The sequence below is a fragment of the Abramis brama genome, assembly GCF_963993115.1.
Source record: "Abramis brama genome assembly, chromosome: 6".
Classification (NCBI taxonomy): domain Eukaryota; kingdom Metazoa; phylum Chordata; class Actinopteri; order Cypriniformes; family Leuciscidae; genus Abramis; species Abramis brama.
In genome coordinates, this window is record NC_139968.1 from 26,105,158 (window position 1) to 26,128,927 (window position 23,770).

At 43.1% G+C, this 23,770-nt stretch overlaps 1 protein-coding gene across 2 annotated transcripts in view; it reads right to left on the reverse strand.

The window, feature by feature from the left end:
• Nucleotides 1-503: 503 nt before the first annotated feature.
• Nucleotides 504-23,770, reverse strand: part of bcor (BCL6 corepressor) — a 40,773-nt gene continuing 17,506 nt past the window's right edge. For both annotated transcript variants that reach the window (XM_084117201.1, XM_084117200.1), the window contains 7 exons: nt 20,067-20,368; nt 16,657-16,935; nt 8,629-8,795; nt 7,651-7,796; nt 4,907-4,984; nt 3,884-4,034; nt 504-1,869 (listed from right to left, as the gene is read on the reverse strand). In XM_084117201.1, the coding sequence (XP_083973327.1) occupies nt 1,575-1,869; nt 3,884-4,034; nt 4,907-4,984; nt 7,651-7,796; nt 8,629-8,795; nt 16,657-16,935; nt 20,067-20,368 (1,418 nt within the window). In that variant the 3' untranslated portion in view covers nt 504-1,574. The remainder of the gene's footprint in view (nt 1,870-3,883; nt 4,035-4,906; nt 4,985-7,650; nt 7,797-8,628; nt 8,796-16,656; nt 16,936-20,066; nt 20,369-23,770) is intronic.

Below are 23,770 nucleotides of genomic sequence, written 5' to 3' on the forward strand. Positions count from 1 at the left end.
ACAAGTGCATTAAAATTAAGGAACGTTAACCAAGCACATAATGTCTGTATTGCCATCAAACCAACAAAAGCCTCCCTCACTCCTGCCTGAGGCCTCTAATTTCCGGCGACTCTTCATTTCCTGTTTTGTCCAGCAGCTCAGGATGTGGCGGTCTCTTTCCCAGTTGTAAGGGCTGATCTGATGGCAGAAACGTTGCTATGGAATGTAGGCCTTAATCCCTGATTATAGTGATAAACATGGAGGTTTAATAATCTGTTTGTGCATGAATTAATCGGAGCAGTCCTATAATCTCATGCATAATTCAGTCTAATAACATGAAACTGCATTCCCAACCCATGTTTACTTCTGTAATGTGATATTTTTTCAGAATAAAACTAAATTAACTAAAGTTTTATACATGATTTTTGAAATAACGTGCACTAATAAATCAGGCACAATAAGACCAGAAAGTAAATATGGCCGATTTTTGTCATATTAACTAAAAATATAAGAAAACCACAAGATGTACACAATCTTTTATTGCCATTTATTTAAAGGAACTTTTTTTGGTAAAATATAAATACAAATGATAGCGTATGTAATTACAAAGTCCGATCACTTCTCCAAAAAACAAACAAAAAAAACAACAACACTTCAGAAACAAGTTACTGAAATAGTCAACCCATTATTTACAAGTTCAAGCATGTCTCTGCCTACTAAAGCATCCGATTAGTATTTTACATTTACTTTAATATTTTACAAAGAAAAGCCACATTAAAATATCTTAATTTCTACTCATAAATAAGTGACTTAGTCAAAGCAACAGCTTGCGTACAGGGTACGAAACAGCTTTGTAGATTAGAGTTTAACACGGGAGACCAAAAAAATCCCACACTGGTTACTGGTCAACACTATAAAAACGTCTACTCCAGTCAAGAAAAATCGCTGACAAAGTGCGCTAATGAACTCTTGACGAACCGAAGGGGCTTCCGGCCTCTGTAAATCCTCTAACGTTGACATCACGATTAAAACCCCGATCCAAGCAGATTAGGTATTTACAACATCGTAACTCCAATTATAAAATAAAGACCTGACTAAACAAGACAAAAAAGGCAGCGCATATATATATATATATTTATTTATATTTATATATATATTTATATCTATATATAATACACACAAATAAAATACAGTGACTGTATATATACTTATATTCCTATTTAGAAAACATCTCTTAAACGAAAGAGATCCTCGTTGCGAGAATGGCTTCATATCTCAGAGTTAGCCAGAGATAGTAGTCCAAATCTCAGGTCCGTTCTCTTTCGATTTCTGCAGAATGTACACTATGTACAGGTTTGCATCGTCACCAGGAGAATTAGTATGCGAGCAGGACGTAAGAGATGGCGAGAAGTTCCGAAACCTTCTCGTAGCCAAACAGAAAGATCAGCTGCACAGGGACCGAATTTCGCCTTCGGCTACCAGTCCAGAAGTTCCTTGAAATGTCAAGAACCGCATCCAAATATCCTTTTCCTCTACTTCTAGTTCTCCATGGCTCTCTAAGGGTCTGTCCGAGAGTCGAGAGCATGTGCAGAGGCTCACGAGCGAAGTCTGGATGCTGGCTCCCAGCGGTCGTCCAGGCATTCGAGCGATGACCCCAGCAGCGCCACCAGTTCAGCGCTGATTTCCACCAGATCCAAGAGTTCCTTGCTGTCTGGCAAGAATCCCTCGAGCTCTTCGGGACAGGAGAACAGCTGACTCAGAGACGCCTGCTTGTAGAATTCCGCCTCGGCTATTGTCACTACCTCAATGTGTGTGAATGTGGCGCGAAACGTTCTGGCAGACATCTTTAGGCGCTTGAGGACATCCGAAAGCAGCAACCAGTTTCTAGGTCTGAGAAAAGGAATGAGAGAAATAGATTAATTAGTTGGAAAAAAAAAAGAGCAAATGCAACCCTAACAACAATAATGGCTAGTTTGTACTACTTCAGAGAAAGGATTCAGAGGAAATATTGTTTACACGACAACGATATGCTTAAAACTTTTTCCTTTTAGTTTTCCACGTACAGACGAATCAGTGAAAACGAATAAAACGATCCCAATTCACACGGATCAGCGAAAACGAATAAAACGCTGTATTCTGCTGTCAAGCCATTAGATGGCGATGAAACACTATAGACTGAACAAGTAATACGCATGTGCATGATGTCATCATCTTCAGAGATTCCATTTTTCGTTGTTTACATGGAGACTGTTTTCAAAACGTTACGTTTTTAGGCACCCAATACGCCGATGTCGTGTAAACGAACAGACAAAACGCATATAAAGTTTTATGTTTTTAGTTGAAAACGGTGTCGTGTTAACAGCCCCTAAAAAGAAGAGATTGAGTAATTTTCATTATCATTTTCGCGGATCCGTGTGAATGGGGATCGTTTTAACAATGGAGTCATCTGTACGTGGAAAATTCAAAGGAAAAACTTCTCCGTTTTCGCTTTCCTTTAAACGTACCCTAAATGATGCACAAAGTAAGTATGAACTTGCAGTGTCAAGGTTTTCATGCTAGCATTTTAGACTTTATCAAAAGCATACTAAAAAGAAGATTTTACGTAATGTTTATAAGTAGGCGTGAACTTGCAGTGTCGACGTGAGCGCCAAGGCTGAATGTTTCAGAACACATGCACAAAGTTAGAAACACCAAACGGAAGACACAAAAAAGTGTGCGCACATACACCTTGTCAAGCACTCGCCCCTGCGCAGACACGCATTCAGATAATTAGACAAAATTACACAAAGATTCTCAAGGCCTTCGCTCGCCCAGAAACACAATGGGCTACACACACACACACACACACACACACACACACACACACACACAAAGACCATAGACCGTGCCTGTCAGACGCGCACACACATACACAGCGGGGAAAGCAGTAACAGGCAGCGCTCAATCGATGGCACTTGAGGCGGTCTGTGGCTCTTGCGGAGCGCGGAACGCTGAATGGAGTGGGAGAGGGAAAAGAGAGAGAGGGAGAGAGGGCAAGCAAGAGGGGGGAGGAAATGTGAGGAGAGCAGAAAGCCATTAATACTGCATCAGCCAGCCGCACCGAGCGAAAGAGAGCGAGAGGGAGAGCGAGCGAGCGAACGAGGGCGAATGAGAATGGGGGAGGGGAAGGCCAGAGACAAGCGCAGACTGAAGATTATACACAACAGTGAGCGCGGCAGCTGAGCCTGGGAGCGAGACAGCGAGCGAGGGAGGAAGGGAGGGGTGGTGAGAGAGAGCGGAGCGCGGTAACGGCAGAGCGAGAGCCTGTGTGGGAGGTAATTAGCTGTGTCTGTTTAGCAGCGTGTCACTAGACTGTCTCTCTCTCTCGTGCGTGCTTTTGCTGTCCTCGCTCTGTTTAAGTGCGACGGGCCTCACGTCTCCACTAACGCTAAACTAATGCCGTCACTGGCTGTCAGTCTCCGCGCTCCGGCAGTAGTGCGCTTTTAAGGGAAAAACCTGTCATCTAGGTCAAAGCTAATTCAACTATTACGCAACCAATAATCGTCTAGTCACGATCAGATTTTGTCAAAACATCTCTATTGATGAATTGCAAGAATCCCAAGACAGCAACAGCGTCGGCCCAGATTAGGCTCACATGTGGCCCGGATCTGGGACGACACTATGTTGCTGTCTGGGATGGCTTTGCAAATTCAATAATCAGCTAATGCAATGTTTCCCAACCTATTTCTGGAATAAAAACCTCTATGACAGAATTCCACATTTCCAATATTTGGCCATTCTCAGGATTCTCACCTGATCAATGATGTACACTTTCCCACTATCTACCATTAAAGGAACTGTTTTTGTGCTAAATAAAAGTAGTTACGGACAAATATCAGTCAAGACAGAAGTTTAAGGCTCTTACCCCTGTGAGAGAGACACCTGGATGTTGTAGCACGGCAACAGCGGTCGATCGGAGAACTCAAATTCGAAAACTTCTCTCTGTTCGTCCTCGTCTTCACCAGGTCCAGGGGGGTTGGCCAGGATATCGTAGCCAGACGAGTCGTCAGCAGCCTCTGTAAGTAAGAGAGACAAGGTGTGAATTATGGAACGACACCCACTCTGTGAGTGTTTCCAATGGATTACACTCCCATGATTATCCCTTCAAAATTCCCTTCCCACCCTCCCTCTCGGATTCACGCCGGGACATGCTTTTGTGGCGTCGCTCTCTGAACGCGCTCTCCTATTTGCACTCTCTTCCATTAAGCAGCACTGCGGGAAGAGCCGTGTGTGAAGCCACTTCACTCATTTGTGCGCGCTAGTGGCACAGCGTACGCCTCGGAGCGAAACAGGCACCTCTACCTCTTTCTGTTACGCTTTGGGTTTTTCCAAGCAGCGCGGAGCTCCCAAAAATAGCCACGCAGCTCCCTTCCACACCTCCCCTTCTCTCCCGGCTTTGTTATTCCAGGAATCCAAGGGAAAATGTGCAGTAGCAGTGGGTTTGTTTTCGGCCAGCTGGAGATGGGCCCGCTCACACACACACACACACACACACAGAGCGATCTGCTGATATATGGCAGCCAGGGGAACTCTCGCTACGCAGCTAGAATTCATTTAAAAAAAGAGCAATAAAAAAATGCTGCCATCTATTTTTGCCCCCATGGTGTCGACCCCACCACCCAGCGCATGGGGATTTTTATATAAATTCTTTCAAGCGAACATCAGAGAGGGAGAAGCACACATGGCTGCTGTTTTTTCAATTTTAGATCAATGACTGTCTACAAACATTGATGATTCACACAGAGATTTACCTTCAGGTGTTTACTCATCTCTGTCTGTCTATCTGTCTATCTGTCTGCATGATCCTTTTCTTTTTTCCATTGTTTCTTGCATCTGTTAGTGTGGGAGTGTGCGAATGTGTGTGTTCGAGTGTGAAAGTGGTACTCACCGCACACTGCGCTGCCGTAAAACTCCCAGTACACACCGGGGTCATCGTCCACTCTGCCCTGCAGGTCGGCAAAGTAATCTAGTGTGAGAAAGAGAGAGCGAGATGAGACCATTAGTGATGTAAACAGGAAGCAGCTAATACAGAAATCTGGGCAGATACTGACAGCTGATTTTTTCCCCACCACATAATAGACAAAAACCATTATGGTTTCAGATATGCCAAGTAGTATGGATTTAGAATATTAGCGATCTAAAATTCAAGCTAATATTAGCATAAGCGGATGCCAGGGCTTGACATGAACTTGCTCACCAGCCACTGTGGCTAGTGGTTTTCCAAAGTTACTCGCCACTCAGCATTTTCACTGGCCACAATTTTGACATAGGGAAAAACTGCCATACAGATAATTTTAATATAATATTTGGCAGCAGGTATTAGGCTGCTGTCACTTTAAAACCTGACACACGGATCCATTATACAGTTACACGTGTTTTCTTTCTCAACCGTTTACCTTCACTTATAATATAACTGACTGCGTTTACTTGAATCCTTGCCAAGACCGGCATTTTAGCATTATTTTGAGTGTATTTGACCGTTTAAGCGCAATAAGCAGAGAAAAAGAACTCAATTTAGTACTCATAGGCGGCTTTATGTGATACTGCTTCAGATCTAGAATTCATGCTAAACAGCCAACAAATAAGATATCAAATGAGAACAAATAAATAAAAATAAAATTATCAAAATTAAACCAAAATAAATAAATAAAAAACGCCAAATATTGTTTAAATATTGTAAAACGAAGAAAAGAAATGCAGATAATTAATTTCAAAGAAATAATAAGTAAAAAATGCTGATGTTTAAATAAATAATTAAATAAACTAAATCAAATATCCTTAGATAAACTACATTTACCAAACAACTAAACGAATACCCGTAGATAAAAGTACTACTATTCGGCAGATGCGATATGATGACTGATGATACAGTGCAAATGCTAAACAGACCGCACTGACCAAGCAACTATATGACAATTTTCTCCTATAGAATGCAGAGACTTTGAGCGTGCAACCACATAACGCTCGCAAAATGTCAGATTCCACTTGGCACGGCGAAACACAGCCAGCGGTGACGGGAGCCGCGTTCGCCAGCGCAGCCATTAACAATTCCACCCAGAGAAAGAGCGAGAAAGAGCGGTTGATTACAAGGCTCCCACAGAGGCAAAACAAATTTGGGGAGGGTCTTTAAATCAGTGCTGCAGACAGCAGAACGGGACAAGCCTGCTGATTTACACACACACACACACAATATTCTGCCCTGCGCTTCCAGGCCGAGCTCTTTCCTGCCTCACGAACTCATGCATAATCAAATACATGCAGCCAGTCAGTGTGAACCTCCGCCATGTGACTGAGCTGCCCTTTAACTGGCAGCCCTGAAGCTAATCCACACACACAGACTCGTACGTATTAAGACGGCTTTGGAGGTGAACTTGCGACTGCCGTCAAGAACAAATGGCGGCTGTGTACAAATTGCTTCGCAATGCCCTCTAGTTCAGCTAGAAACTTTCAGACCATTAATCAAGCCATGCCTCAAAAACCCCGACCACTGTCACTGAAAGAGAGAGAGACCGTCACGGTGCAGCTGTGCTCAGACGAGAGGGGTCAGTGTTAACACAAACACAGGAAAGGCCGTCTCGCTAAATGCCACGTCTCCTGCGATGCCATCTTCACATGCACCCGGAGCACAGCTTGTCTCTTTCCATGTGAACGTCTGACCTTGAGCATTAAAACTTTACCTCCGTGCACAACGGGCAACGAAAAGCGCAATAACAAGGTCAACACTCCTCTAACAATAAAATCTGCTGGTATAAACAACTCTTAAAAGAATAGTTATTCTCAACTTTAAAATTTAAAGTAACATGTTTAGCCTTCGAAGCATTTAATACAGAATTTCTACGCCATTAGTGAAACCAAACAGAAATTTCTTTGATTGTTCGAGTGGCTTGACATAGGAACAATGTTCCAACCAATGGCAAGTTAGGGGGCGGGATTTGTCCGACCAATGGCAGGAGTGTTTGCTATAATGAAAACAAGTTTCATTTCTGTTTGGTTCTGCTAGTAGTGCAGAAATGACACATTTTAGCTTTAAATATAATTTATGCAAGATCAAGTTTTCTAAAACGTTCATTTTTTTAAATCTTTAAAGCCATTCACATACCGCACTTTCCCCCAAAAGTCGCAGATACACAAATGAAGTCTCCCATCAGGCTTCCAGGTGTTTTCTTAAAACGAAGAATGTACTTTGATTGGATTTACAAAGCTCTTAAACTTCCAGCAACCACCAGTGGGAAAAACACCACGTCAAGCCAGTTAAAATCAAGGGGTCAAAATGATGTCAAAAGCTTTTTTGTTCTAAAACCATAAAAATGATACTCCATTTTAATCTTAGATGGCTGTATGGATCCAGATTAGGCCCAGATTATGGTTCCAAATATTGTTGCGCGAGACAAGCCCCGTACACCCTTCAAAAGACAAGCCACACAAGACCGAATAAAGACACGCACACAGACAAACACACACACACACACACATAATCTCCTTTCAGGGAAAGCTGATTTGCAGGAGCTAAAGGCTTCTCCTCCGCTCCAGCTGTTGCTTAGTAACCAGATAGCCAAGCGGAGCTGAACCCTCTGCTCCAACAGGAGGGAAATTCTGGGAATAGAGGTGGAAGAGAGGAACAAGCTCTCTTACCAGACAAAAAACACTCCATTATGTCGCTGTGGGTCATCTTTAGCAAACCGCGGCCCGAGTAGGTGGCTAAAGTCGGATCGGCACCATATGACAGCAACAGTCGGACCACGTCTAGATGATCGTTTTCCACAGCATCATGGAGAGGCCTGTTGGAAGAGAGACCAGATAATTTACTTCACAAACAAACAACAACAACAACATTTATAATGCAGTTAATCTTAATTTATCCTTGGGAATTTGATTGGATCATGAAAAGTAGACTATGACATAATTTATTTTATAAAGTACACCTCTAACTTTTAAAATGCGACAAAATTACCTTAACTTAGGAGAAAGCTAATGTAATTTTGACTAAAAAATAAAATAAATATATATAATAAAAAAAATAAAAAAAATAATTATATATATGAGAGAGAGTGTGTGTGTTATAGAAATTCCTCAAATTCTGAAAAATGAATTATAAATACATACTAATTTGAGATTATTCATTAACTGTGAAAACTGTACAATGAATCAATCACACATACGTATTTTATATATATAAAATAATATATATTATTGATTTGATTGAGTTTTTTTTTTTTTTTTTAACTTGTCCATAATTACCTTAATTTTATCAGCTGGCATTGCCCAATAAAACAGTCATTAAAGCCTGTCACTGTCATTCATCTTTCCAACAGGAAACGGAACGCTAAATGAAATTGGATTTTTAAGTGTATAGCGAAGACAGGGATCTCACACGCCTAATCTGCTCTTCTTGCGGTAATTATCCAAGCTAAGATTCTCGGCCTCTTCTGTTGTTGTAAAGCCATTATTACCAAACATATAATTAGTGACATTGAGTGTGCGCGCGTCAGCACATGTGCGCATGTGTAATTACCAGCGCCGCAGCGGCACACACATGCTCAGGAAGTCATGGAAACCAGTCCTGCATTGTTTTCGGCTCATTTATTTAGGTGACATCATGCATGCGTTTACCTGGTGCCGTCCTGTGCGCTGCAGTTGATGTCGGCCCCATGCTCCAGTAAGTGCTGTACGATGGAGAGCCAGCCACGGGAACAGGCCTCGTGGAGCGCGCAGTAACCCGCATTATCCCGATGATTCACGTCACACACTTTATTCTCCAGACAGTACAAAACCACCTCCTACAGCGAGAGAGAGAGAGAGACAGAGGATGAGTGGTTACTATGGTGCAGCGAGGATTGAAATTCATTAAACACCATTAAAGAGCACAGAGAAAGAGAGAGAAACAGGCCGAGAGCAGACAGACAGTTCTTGCCCAGAGCTGATTATTGATGTGTGAGGTATCAGGGGTTTTACAGGCGAATCCTGCCCCAAGCCTGCTGTTCACTTTCTATACGAGACGCCTGAGACGGCACTGTGTGTGTGTGTGTGTGTGTGTGTGTGTGTGTGAGTCTACAAGCAGCAGCAGTGTAGGAGCGACTTGAAAGGTGGGGGGAAATGTGAGCGGTGCTTGCCCGTGCAAAACCGTCTGCTGGGATGTTTGTGTTGGCAACAATATTTTCACACCTCTAAGATATTTTGGTGCCTAAAAATGTCTGGGACTCACGGGGGTCCCACCGGAGAGGCCTCTGTACACCAACCCAAGCCAAAAGAACCCAACAACATGCTAAGGGTGTTGATATGCAGTTGCTAAGGTGTTTTGAGTTTTGTTTCGAATGTTGCCATGCAGTTCCTGAGCAGTCGTTAGCATGTTACTATGTGGTTGTTAGGGTGTTCTAGGCTGGCACAATTCAAAAGAACCTAGAACTGTATGATTTGGGATCCAATTTTGTCATAAGTTTGATTGCTAAAAGTAGTAGGCTAATAGGCTACCATAGCTTTACAGAGATTTACGCAATTTATTTCAGCATTACAGCTGATATCAATATGATCGTCGTCACATCTGTGCTTCCCGCCATTGGCATATACACTGATTAAAAACATTGTCTGGAAGAAGGCAGAATAACAGAGAGCCCTCATGGAATTAATTGGAGAGTTCTTCCGCAAGCTCGGATTTAAAGGAACTCCCTCATCCATCACCGCGAGCCTCATGCATGGTGGCAACAAAAACAAGCGCGCAAACACACACACACACACACACACACACACACAGATGGGCTGGAGAGGGGAGGGCCGGTGTCCGCTCGGCGCTCAGACGAATGAGGGCATTAGGATTCAGGAGGCGTAGCGCTCGCACTTCAACTCTGGCAGCTTCTCAGAGAGCGCATTCAACCCCTCCCTCGACAGAGTCGCACAGTGGTACGACCTGCCCCACACTGCTGCCAGCAGCTCTGCCTCGCGCTTCCCGCCGGCTCCGTATCCAGGATACGGCATGCCGCCGGCATGACTGAAAAAAAGGCCAAGCCGTTAGCAGGGGCGCCGAGCCGTTAACGAGCCCAAACGGGAAGCTCTCGCTCCAGCGCGGATGTTCGCTTCCATCAGCCTGGAGAGGTGGACCAAAACACATGGAAGGTAAAACACACACACACACACACACCAACCACGCTCAATTTCTGAAAGCGAGCCGCGGTTCAAGAGAGAATTTCTCTATTTCCGTTTATGTTTCCATCGCCTCATTCCCTTTCCAGCGAAGTCTTTCTCTCTCTCCCGCCTCAGGGAGTTCCTCAGTGTTTGCAGGCAGGAGAGCTGAGTGTTACATTAAACAGACAATAAAGCTGTGTTACACACAGCCTAGCAAGAAAAAGATTTGTCGTGAGAACTGCTCTTTGCTGTGGCGTTTCCTCCCCCGCTGTCCCCTGCTAAAACGACTCCCAGCTAACAACTGCAATCAATGCATCACTCAAGACACTTAACCCCTTCACAACAGCAATCCCACAAAACAAGACGCCAGGACAGCTCAAGACTGAACCCAACGTGCAACCATTTCACCACAACCTCAAAGCCTAGTCAACCCAACCCACATCATAAAAAAAAAATAAAAGAGCAAGAACTACAGCTCGCTTTGGGAGAGAGAGAGACGCTCAGACAGGAAAGAGAAGGGGAAGCTTTATAAGGCAGACCTGAACTGAAACCAGTCTGGGTCACTGCTAGGCTCTAGTCAAATTCTGATCCTGGCCGCCCCCCGCTCTTAAAACCAGTCATTCAAGTTCAAACTCAAGTCTAGAATTTCAAGAGAAACTCTGATCATAAAAACTTCAGAGATAAGGCAATTTACAGAGATTTCCAGAGCTCTAAGACAACTGATTTTAGAATTCTCAAGTAGTTAGTTCTGGGACTCTAAAGCAGTTTATAATAAAATTCTAAATGTAGTTGAAAATGACCTAGAATTCTATGTAGTATGACAAATTCTCCAGAGGTTATTGAGAAACATTTCCAGAATGGGCATTTATAAAGAAATTCAGAATTCTTCTAAGACTTGCTTGACATTCTCAAGCAGTTTCTCAATATTTCTGGAATTCAGAAATATATTTTAAAGAGTGACAGAAGTCTAAGACAGCTGATAAAGAGTCCTAGAGTTCAGAGGCAGTTGAGTTGTAGAATTCTGAGGAAGTTCAGAAAGGTCTAGAACTTGAATTCCGATGCACAATTCTAGAATGGGGGTTTATAAAGAGTTCCAGAATCCTAAAACGGCTAATGAAGTGTTCTAAAATTCCCAAGCAGTTCATAAAGAGGCACAGAATTGTAAGACAGCTGATAGAATTTGGAGACAGTTTATAAAGCGTTTGAAACTCTGAGACAATTGATAAACTGCTATAGAATTGAGGCAGCTTTATGTGAATTGTTTTTCAGAGTCTAATGTGTAGCGGCTTCTTAATGATCCTCTGGCTACGCACAGTGCTGACGAATGTTCTAATTTTACACGCAACTCAGGAAAAAACAGCCTTCAGACTGAGCAGGCGTCACGTTGCATTGGAAAGTGAGCGGCTAGGGAGAGAGACAGACAAAAAAAGAAGAAAGGGCAGGATATGCAGAGGGGGGAGATGGAGCGTCGAAACTCCCTCAGCGTGGTTTTAAATGAGAGAGCCATGGCTGGAATGGGAGCTGTGATAACAGAGGGAAAAAGGGTTGAGGTGGCCTCCACAGAAGAAGTACATCATTAACGGATCAGGAATTTCCCTGACAGCCGGCCAGGACGGTACTGAACGTGCGGACGAGTGTGAATGCGTACGTGCGCGAACATGCGATATCGTCTTGCTCTGCCAGACCTTTGACTAAACGTCAGATTGCAAACCACAGTTTGTTTTTACATGCCGTTTAAGGGTGGGTTTACCTGAGATAGATTATACCACAATAACAGGGCACACAACTCTCAAAGACAATTCGTCAAATCCAGTGATTAGTTCTTCCAGAAAAGCGATACTATAAACCCAGCAGGCAGACTGATTTGAAAAATCCGTGTGCCCTTAGTCCCGGAAGTTGTATAAAGTCAGCCAATCAGTTTAGCACTCGCCAAATCAAGAAAATGCTTTCCAGTTTTGTGTGAAATATGCATCAGACAGATTTTGTGCGGTCCGGAGGCGTCTGTGGCCGAGACTGCAAGATATAACTGCTGTCGCTCTGAGTTGAAGGTCTGTATCCTGCTATTTGCTCAGGCTTAGCAGACAGTGACAAAACAGGGTGCGACACACACATACGCCTCACTGACCCTATGAATAATACACACACACACACACACTTTCTACTGGTTACTAAACTGCAAACATTCTTCACACATGAACACTGACACTTTTAAAGGGATAGTTTACCCAAAAATAATTTAAATTGTCATAATTTGCTGACCCTCATATCATTACAAACCAGTATGACTGACTTCTGTGGAACACAAGAGTACATTTCTATTTTTGTCCAGTCAATAAGGGTCTAAATCAACATTGACTTTCATTGTATGGGGATTTTTTTTTTTTTATTATTTAATTTAAATAAATAAGTAAATAAATGATGAAAGGACTCGTTTTTTAGGTGAGCTGTCCCTTTAAATAAACAAATTTTAGTGATGAAATAATACGTATTACTCAATCAGGAAAACATTCCCTGTTTTTTTTATTCTAAAATATGCCAACTTAATCTGATCTAAATTCCATTATTTTAAATGGCAGAGAATGCATGCCATAGGGTTATTTCAGGTCACAGGCTGTGTTTTGCGGTCGACGTCTAAATAACCTTAGCACGCGGGCTTGATCGGACACAGCCTGTTACCTGACCAGCGGACACACTCACGCAATCAACTGTGGAAAACACGCAGGTTTTTCCACTCGCGCTTGGTTGATGCAAGCCAAAATGACTCAATCACACACACGCGCAGAAAACCGCTTGAAAGCCCAGGAGTTTCATCAAGCCAAGAATGGTTTGTTTTGAAGGTGCGTGCCCATGAGAAAATGGAAACGAGAGCGCGCGCAAAACTACGTGCCTTTCACATGTTTACTGCTGTTGCGCTGGGACTAAGATGGAGTGCCACGTTTAAGTGTGTGAACTCTCGTTCTCTCGCGCTCTGAGACACACACACACAAACGAGCAGCTGCCGCGGTCTGTGTTGAAAGGTTCGGCCGCGCAGTCATGTCATATTTCCGAGCTCTGGCAGCGCCGCGGAGCTGCTCGTGGCTTAAAACACACACACACACACACACAAACAGAGCGCGCTGGCAGCTCAGTGCGCTGCTCGCGGCTTATCTCTCTCACACACAAACACACACACACACACACACACAGCGAGAGAGCGGCTTCCTGTATGAGCAGGAGAGGGGGAACGGAACGAACGAGGACTAGAAAAACAAGCCGCTGTCGACTGACAGAAAAAACACACACGCGGACGGAAGGTCTGTCCCCACCTGCTTATGGGCCGACGTGAGGGTGTAGGGGAGGAGGGAGGGGAAAAGAGAGAGAGAGAGAGTGAGAGAGAGAGGGAGGGGGGGAGAATATGAGGAATACGGGGTGGGAAAGATTACATTTTATCTCGCTTCCTCTGACACACACACACGCCTCACGGATCGGCGCCGAGTGCCCTCCGCTGCGCGCTCTGCCGCTCCCCCACCGTATCTGTGGCGCATGCACAGCCCCGCGAGAACAGCCGCCTTTAACCGATGTCACCAGGCGCATTTATAAAGCCATTAGAGCAGAATTAGACCCCGAGCGCCAGCGGGGAAAATCACAAAGCCCTGAGACTCAGCGGTAACGAGACACTGTCGACAAGCGTTCGAGAAAATCCACCTCTAGCGGAACACTGTTGGGGTATTATTATTTATTTATTTTTACCAAAGTTTAGGTTGTTAAAAAAAAAAAAAAAAAAAATCTAAAAATGGATGTTTTTTAATAGTTGAGCTATTCGTACAGTGTAGCTATTAGTGAAAAAATAGTTTAGATCTTAGTTCAATGTTAGTTTAGCTAGTAACAAAGAACAGTTTAGCTAATCATATGAAACAGTTTAGCTATTCGTATAATGAAATGTTAGTCGGCATGAAATGGTAGCTGCGATAGCTAAATGTATAGGGCGGGACTTGATGCGGTGATGTCATGATTAACAGTTTTCCCGCCCTCGCGCCGTTAAACACGTCATCAGAGAAGAGATGTGTTTGCAAGAGGGAGGGGAAGTTATTTTAAATAAAGCTTGAGTGCAAATTAGCTAAATAATGAACTAAAAAAGAATGATGTGCACAAACAAATCATTAACAAATAGCCTACTGCAATATGTAAAAATGATTATATTTTGATTTCATGGTGTGTAAATTGAATGTACAGACAGTTTTACTGAAAAATAATTTAGCTATACAAAAACAGTGTTTAGCTATTAGTTAGCTAATTTTAGCTATTTGTAAACAATAGATATTAGACCACAATTAGTTTATTAGTAAAGAACAGCTATTTAATTAACGTTTAGCTATTCATCAACAGTTTAGCTTTTTATAGGGCCTATTTAAGGTTTGGTTTTTCACTAAAATAACAGTTTAGCTATTCGTAAACAGTTTAGCTATTAGCTACTAGCAATAGTGAAAGAAAAAATCGAAAATTACAACAACAAAATGCCAATTCTTCCTTTTCTGTGAGAACCAACAACCTTTTTGTGGTCAGAATTGCAGAAAAACCTCCCTCTCTTTCCGTGGGCCGCTAATGGCGGGCGTTGGTTTGGGCGACGAGAGATCGGGAGGTGTGTGGAACGGGCGGCTAATGGCTTAAAACAGCGCGTGTTTAGCACCTCCAGCCGAATGATTAATTAACGTGGAGATTACGGAGAGCACTTGTCAGATCGCTGATTGGACCTTAATGGCAAAGAGCCATTCTGCCTGAGAGCAGAATTACCGACAGAGTCTAGCAACCGCAGCAGAATCAGGCAGAGAGAGAGAGAGAGAGAGAGAGAGAGGGCGAGAGCGAGAGAGAGATTGATAGGGCTCTTTCACACATACACACACACACACACATAACGATAGGTTTCAATCAGCACACAAAGGCCAGTTTTGTCTGAGTCATAAAAGAGGGAGGCAACAACCAAACACAAGTGTAAATAAGCAGCATCGTAACGCAAGCGAGACGTCAGCACTGGCGGAGTGTAATGAAAGAGTGTGTGTGTTGCAGTAAAACTCTTGGCGTGAGAGCTAAAGGGAGGTGAAGAAACGCAAACAAGAGATGAAGGGGGAGGGGAACTGCAAACGTATGTGTGCGTGTGAGGATGTGTGTGTCAGTGCGCGGCCACTTCAAGCACAAAAAAAAAATGGAAGGAATGGAACACAACGGAACGTGGCATCCCTAGTTGTGAGAAAACAAACCACAGACACATGTGGATGCGTGTTATAGGCAGAACGAGAGAAAAGATGAAAGCAGCAAATGGGAAAAACAGGGAAAAGACCAAGCGTAAAACTAGCTTGATGATTCCAACACCACACAAGCGTGTTCTATCTGGAATAGCACCACTGTCTCGGTGATGAAAATGCTCCGTAAAATGCAATAAGAAACTTTCCCTTTCAGTGGAATTCAAGGCACCGCTGCGGAGCGAGAGAGGAAGGGGGAGGGCTGGGGAAGGAGAGAAATCATGCGCTCGCAGCAGTAATCGCTCATTTCCTGTTCTCCGTGCCAGTCCTTTCAGACGCACTGCCGGAACTAATCCAGCTCCCCATTAATCTGCACAAATTGGACACGGAACGCCGCGCCATTCCAGAACCCGCGGAACCACCGTATTCCAGAACTGTGGAATACGACTGAATTCCAGAACAGCAGGGAATCTACTAACGGACGAGACTAGTGCTTGTTCGGTTGCATTAAAAAAATGCTGTTGCAGAGATATAAAACTTTACTATATTTAAAGGCAAGAAATCTGAATTTTAATAAAAATTAAAAGTCGCTAGTCTTATTACCCATAATTCATCAGTGTACGTTATTTTAAAGAGTCTTTAATCTTCAATCAAAAATGTATTAAATTAATCAAATGAAACCCCAAAGAATGTTTTTAACTATTTCCTGTAAATAAAAAAAAGCAGTTTCAATTGTAAAAAAAAAAGTTATTATAAGTTATTGCCAAAAGTAAAAGCATTTCAAATGCGGTTTCATGTTGTCTTTAAAAGAATTTCAAATGCGGTTTCATGTTGTCTTAAAAAAAATGCTGCAGTGTTACAAAAATATCAAACACTCTAACAACGTTTATTAAACTCAAAAAAGGCCGACTACAAGATCAGAGACGGAGTGCAAAGGGTTAAGGTTCTCCAGTTCGACAGAGAGAAAGAGCAAGGACAAGCGCGAGAAAGCTCGCCTGTGAAAGCACGGGAATGAATGTGAGCGAGAAAGGTTTGAGTGGGAGTGCAAAAGCCGAAAGGAGAACGGGATGAGACAGCGCGCGCGCGTGTGTGTGTGTGTGTGTGTGTGGAAGCGAGAGGCTGCGTCGCAAGAAGGGAAAAAAACTGTGTGTGTGCGTACGCCAAGCGATCGCTCTGTGCCTGTCAGGGGCTCTCGCATGTCAGACTCAGTCTCACGCAGAAATAATGAGATGCGAAGAGAGCAGGAGAGGGCAGAGAGAGAGAGAGAGAGAGAGACAGTCGCACACACGCGCAAATGCGCGCTTACCTCATATCCCAGCCGCGCTGCTCGCTGTAGTAGAGTCTCGCCTGCATTCTTGTTGACGATGAGTCGGCGTGCTTCGGGCGGCATGGGCCTGCTGACTGGCGGCTCCGCTGACACTGGAGGTGTGGGGACGACCGGAGGTACCGGTGCATCCGGAACGGCGCATGGAGGGGTCGGGGGTGCCGCGGGCTGGTAGGCAGGAGAAGGGGGGCAAGGTTTGACCGGAGAAGTCTCGTAATCGGAAAGAGATGCTGGCCGCTTCTGGGCGGAACGCTTCACCACCTGAAGGGGGGGAATAAAAATGCGTCACTTCAGCATTTATGATCGCAACACCATCACAAGGCCTTGGATTTCACACACCGGCTTTGAAAGTCACAGTATGTGGCGCCACAAACAGGCTAAGGCGGACGCTCTGTACAAAGACAGAGAGGACAAAAGAGTGACAGAGCTACAATCGCTTGGTGCCAAGAGACAGGCGGGATAGAGCGCTAATTAATCACAGCGACAAGTTCATAGTTGGCACTGCGGCAGAATCAGCGAGAGACTAAAATTTGAAAATCTTTTTAAAATTTTGCTGTGGAAATTGACAAACGTGAAGTAACTATGGAAGCTTGTTTCCACCACGGAATAAAACAATTTAAAAGATAATTGCAATTTCTCACAATTCAGATTTTTTTCTCACAATTTCAAGATATAAACTCGCAATTCTGACTTTATAACTTGCAATTCTGGCTTTTTTTTTTCTCTCGCAATTCTTACTTTATAACTCGCAATTCTGACTTTTTTCTCGCAATTCTGACATTTTTCTCGCAATTAAGTCTGACATCTTTTCTCAAAATTCTGAAATATAAACTCACAATTCTGAGATATAAACTCACAATTCTTACTTTATAACTTGTAATTCTGCTTTTTCTCGCAATTCTGACATTTTTCTCGCAATTAAGTCTGACATCTTTTCTCAAAATTCTGAAATATAAACTCACAATTCTGAGATATAAACTCACAATTCTTACTTTATAACTTGTAATTCTGCTTTTCTCGCAATTCTGACTTTTCTCTCGCAATTCTGACATTTTTCTCAAAATTCTGAGATATAAACTCACAATTCTTACTTTATAACTTGCAATTCTGCTTTTTCTCGCAATTCTGACTTTTTTCTCAAAATTCTGAGATATAAACTTACAATTCTGACTTTATAACTTGCAATTCTGCTTTTTCTCGCAATTCTGACTTTTTTCTCAAAATTCTGAGATATAAACTTACAATTCTGACTTTATAACTTGCAATTCTGCTTTTTCTCGCAATTCTGACTTTTTTCTCAAAATTCTGAGATATAAACTTACAATTCTGACTTTATAACTTGCAATTCTGCTTTTTCTCGCAATTCTGACTTTTCTCGCAAGTCTGACATCTTATCTCAAAATTCTGAGATATAAACTCGCAATTCTGACTTTATAACTTGCAATTCTGACTTTTTTCTCGCAGGTCTGACTTTTCTCAGAATTGTGAGATATAAATGCGCAATTCTGACTTTTTTCTCGCAACTGAGATATAAACTCGCAATTGCGAGCTATAAGTTCCAATTCTGAGGGAAAAATACTTTATATATCACAATTGTGTCTTTATAACTCGCAATTCTGAGAAGAAAAGCAAGATGTAAATTCGCAATTGCAAGGAAAAAAGTCAGAATTGTGAGATAAAAAGTTGCAATTACCTTTTTTTTATGCTCTTGCGGATGGAAACAAGCTTCCATAAGTAACTATTCTCACATAGTTGGATGATTTTTTTAGCAGTAGTGGAAAACTTAGCCCAGCGACAGTGCAGGAAACAGTGTTTCCCACCATAAACCAAGAACAAAAGTATGACTGTCAACAAAGGTTCCTCACTCACACACCCCACATGGTCAGCAAGGTTATTTTTGGCCTTCAGTTAAACGGGCCGAGACTATTTACACAACTACAAATGTCCCATAAACACATTTTTAACAGAACAACGTGCATCTTCTACTATGAACATTTCTGTTTTCTCTTGCGAGCTGGATGGAAAGCTGCAGACGCCGATCCGTCAACGATCGTGTTCCCCGGCAGGGAAAGTTAAACAGGAAACAACGGAAGACTTTGGCTCTCTCCCACTCCCTTTATCTCTCCCACCTTCCGTGTACGAGTTCTCTATCTGTGGAGCGCAGTAGGGTGGCGGATGAGTGGCCTGTATGTGTGTGTGTGTGTGTAGGCCGCAAGTTCATGCGAGCAGACTGAAGGTCGGGAAAGGGGGGGGGTGATCGGGGCGGGAACTCCACCCACCCCAGAGGAGTTCCAGAGCGCAGCAGCTGTCAGAGTAAACACACACACACCGCACGCGCGCACACACACACACACACACACACACACAAGAGCTCTGCCAGGCCTGTAACAGCCCAGGGAAAATGAGCGTCTCAAAATATGATGACTGACATTTACTTGGTCGTCTGAATGAGAACATATAGATTAGACAGACCAAGATTAACTTAACTTAACCTCTAATCCGACCCCTGAAAAAACATTTTTAGAATGAAAAAAATAAAAATAAATATATTGTATAAATATTATGATACATATTTACATAATAAATATTTATATAAGAATAATAATAATTATTATTATTATTATTATTATTATTATTATTATTATTATTTAGTACTGCCAAATTGATTAATCATGAATATAAGCAAATTATCAGACATAAAATATGAGTAGTTTTTTTGTCCCCAATGTCATGATTTGGAAAATGTCTCTCACTTCTCAAACTAAGTAAACCCGCACACACTGTATTGTGTAAACACCTACATAATATTTTCATACGAGTGTGTTTCTCTGCTGTAAACAATGTGAACTCAAGGTGTGTGTGTGAGTGTGTGTTTTTGTGTTCGGCTGCTGAACGCAGGCTACGAGTGTGTGCGCTACATCTGCATGCGAGATCGCAACAGGGAGAACGCAGGCTGTGTTATTTAAAGAATGCACAGCTTGTTCACTGGGGAATCATTTTCCTTGACGGAGAGAGAAAGAGACCAGAATTCCGACTCGGCCTTCACTCCTCCCCTCCCCCTCGGTTGCGTCTCTCCGCTGGGAGTCTGCCTTTCAGCACAAGAGGAGGTCAAAGCAACCGCACTCTAAACACACACGCTATGACCCCCCTCCCGCGTCCGTTGTGCCGTCCCAGAGAGCCGCGGTGCTTCCCTAATTGGAATGATTAACATTGTTGTGATTGGAGACACGTTTTTAAATGGTTCCTCGCTGAGCCCGGGGAGAACGCTTGGGTTTCGAGCCAAAGCAAAGAGCATGGTTAACCTCGCACACACAGACAAAGAAAGGACATTCTTGTGCGGATAAACGAGCACCTCGACCTGTTATCACATCGACATGTGCAGCAGCTCTTACCTTGTGTTGGTGGGCGGGGCTGAGTTCAGGACACTCCTCATTGGTCGACTGCAACAGCATCCTGCGCTCCTGTTGGCCAAGGTGCTTGGTCTTGCACTGCCGCTTGCCCTTTGGCTTTTCAGGGTCGCCGTGCCGGCGCAAACGAGAAGGGAAGGTGCTGTCGGGGTCCGGAGAGGGCGAGGAGGATCCCACTGACTTCCGGTGGTCCTTGATTCGCCGTTTGTCAGAAAGGTGAGAAGGAATAGCGGAGGAGAACTTCCTTATGGAATCGCCACAAAATCCGTCAGAGAGAACAGGAATAGCTAGAGAGAAAGAGAGAAATTAAAACAGTTAATCGCTCATGCTAAAATCTGAAGTACTGAACTTTTTTGGGCAAAATCTGCACTGATTGAAATGGAAAATCTACATAATTCTGCAAAATGTTAACATTTGGTAAAACGCATAAAAATTTGCTGAGAATACTAAAGTAGAATGAAAAGGGAAAAAAATAAGCTTAAAGAAAAATGAACAAAATATTTATTTCCATTCAAAGGGTGGGGAAATAGACAATATATGTATATCTATACACACACACATACATACACACACACATATACATATACAGCGCAAGAGAGTTTAATAATAAAATACATAACTTGAAAAATGCAGAATTTTGTGGACTCAGATTCTATGAAAATATTAGCCAACTTTTCAGCGTAAATTCTGAAATAAATCTCACAACACATACCAAAACAAATATTACTGCACAAATTTGCGCTTTTATAAAATCAGCCTCTACTTGCAGATATATACAGGAAAGAAACAACACAAAAAAATTGCAAGAACACATCTGGGATTTACGATTTCATCAAGGGCAAAACACACACAGATCAAACCGACAGAAGCTTCCTTAAGGTCTTGTTAGGTAAATCAGACTGACAGTGGTAGAACGAACAGCAGCAGGCTGACCGCCTTACCAGGGAAGGACAAAGCACGAAAAGATTTACAAAAATTGATGTATCCTTTCCTTCGTCTGCTTTCTATTTTGCATCACGTGACTAGAGCCGGTGCAAAAGAGCCACTTTTAAGCGATAACATCAACCGGCAGAGAAGGACGGAAGGGAAAAGAGAAGAAACATGAAAGGAAGAGCAAGATAAGAGAGGGAAATCAAATGAAAAGGGAAGCAACAGTGAACAGAAAAGGAGAAATGACGGACGGACGTAAAAGTGGAAGAATAGAGAGAGAGAGAGATGCAGCAGCGAGGGAAAGAGACGATGAAAGGGTGAGCACAAGGCCGAGAGAGGGAGAGAAACCGAGCACGCTCCACATCTGTTCCATTATTCATCATATTCCCCGTTCATTCGCGCGCGCACACACACACACCGAGAGCCCCACCGCGCAGAGGAAATCTCTCACGTATGCAAGCAAGAACGCCAAAGACAGAAGACCACATAGCCAACAAAAACACATACTATCGACTAGCTAAACACCGATATATATCAGATTTTGGCTGAATTTTTTTTTTTTTTAGTAAGTGTTTTTAAAATAAGTGTTTTTACATTCACTAAGAAATAATAGAATATATTTTTATGTATTTAAAAAAAAAAATTGTGAATTGAGTAAATTTTGCATACAAGCATAAAAACAGTCTAGATTATGTCTAACTGAAAAACACATGTAATTTGACCACTATAACCAATATTCACAAACATGTGCAAATTTGCACAAGCAGTACATTTGTAAATCGTATCCTCACCGCAAGTCAGATCTACTTCACATCAACGGTCCCCTTAGAAATGCAATGATTTAGTTTGTTGGAGGCGAAACTGGCGGATCTAATAGATTGGGCCGAGACAAAAGCACCTTAGAGAACCTTCAACACGCAGACCACCAACTGTGCAACTGTTCGTATGTGCACGTGTGTGTGTGTATGCGCATGAGAACCCATTCTCATGGGCAAACTTTTCCAGCCTGCGTAATGTGCTCCTCTCCTTCAACAGGCTAATTAAAGTCCTACCCCGAGAACCCTTGAGACCGGATTCACCGCACCTACCCCACACACACACATACAAGCACAGAAGTGTGCGTGCTCTGCAACCTAAGTGAATCACTCAATTAGCAAAAGGGGAGCAAAGACCTTAATGCCTTTAAAAATCAACAGAACAAAAGCAGCGTGCTAAAAATGCACACACACACCCTGGGGCTTACAGCGGAGAGTTGTGCATCACTGGCATGCGTGTCTTGTCCCTCACACCTCGTCATAGACAACACAAATTAGCTTGCATGTGCGTACGAATTCCCTCGGCTGAAGAGCGAGAGTATGTATGTGTGCGGTGGGAGACGGATTTTGACAGGGACATCTGGGGGATATTAGCCTCCCATTAGCACGCAACTGGGCACACACACACATACGCACACACACGCAGACAATAAGGCATTAACTAGCAAACCATCTCTCAGCTTGAGTAAAACCAAGATACATATGTATAGTACATTTTACTCACACACACGCACACACACACACAGTGAGGGATAGAGCAAGATAAAGAGTCTCGTCTTGCTGCTCTCTAATCCTCCTCACAGAACGCCAGCACAATATCCAGCAGCCAAGATACTGACGGGCAGCCTTACACGCACACACACACGTTGTTATTTGCACAGTTGTGGAATCTCAAGGCTCATTACTCTGCGGCATGCGTTTTTTTGCCGAAGCTTTTATACCAACAAGGACGCAAGCGTCTGAGAGAGTGTGTGTGAGCGTGTGCAAGTGCGGCTTGTCAATCAACAAGAATCATTATTGCTATCCCAAAGCCGCAGACACAGGGCGACGTGCTCCGCTTTCCTCTAATCTGCCTCTCTCTACTGCCGCGCTCTCGTCTTTCACCTCAGTTCTCCCCTCAGCGCTCCGTATCCTCTCTCTTTCACTCCTCCTTTTCCACCCTTTCTCTCTGCTTTCTAACAGCTTTTCGCTCCCTCTCTCTTTGTGTCTCATTCATTCACACTGCTTGTGTCTCCCCGCTCAGTTCTCATCTTCTGGGTCCTTTTCTGACCTGCATAACTAAATGAGACTTAGTCTTTGCTTAGAGCACCATTTACAGATGTGCTATTTGAAAGAAACAGGGTGTAGTATGTAGAACATTGTATGTAGCGTGAAAGGATGTAGTTTGTATAGTATATAAAGGTAAAGTATGTGTGGGGTAAAGATTGTAGTATATAGGTAGTATTATGTAGTAAGTAGGGTGTAGCCTATGTCAGGTGCAATGTATAGGCCGTAAACCACGTTGGATGTGAGAAGGATGTAGGCCAGGGGTGTCCCAAACAGCAAACTGCAACTCCAAACAGCCTTGCAGGGTTTAGCTTCAACCTTAATTAAACACATATGGTCCAGCAAATGAAGTCCTTTAAGCTTATTTGAAAATGCAGTTTGGGGCAGGGTTGGAACTAAACTCTGTAGGACTGTGGCCCTCCAGGACTACCCTGGACACCCCTGGTGTAGGCCATTTTATTTAGGGTGTAGGACATAGTATGTGGAGTATAGGGTGTAAAAGGAGTGTAGTTTTTAGGGTGTAGGATGTTGTGTGTAGGGTAGTATGTATTTGTAGGAGGTAGGCTATAGGTAGGGTGTAAGGTATAGTATGTAAGCCAAGGCATATGAAACCTGCATCAGCATCTCTACCTGAACAGTTGACCAGTTTGTGACTAAATAGCTAAACGAGGAAACCGT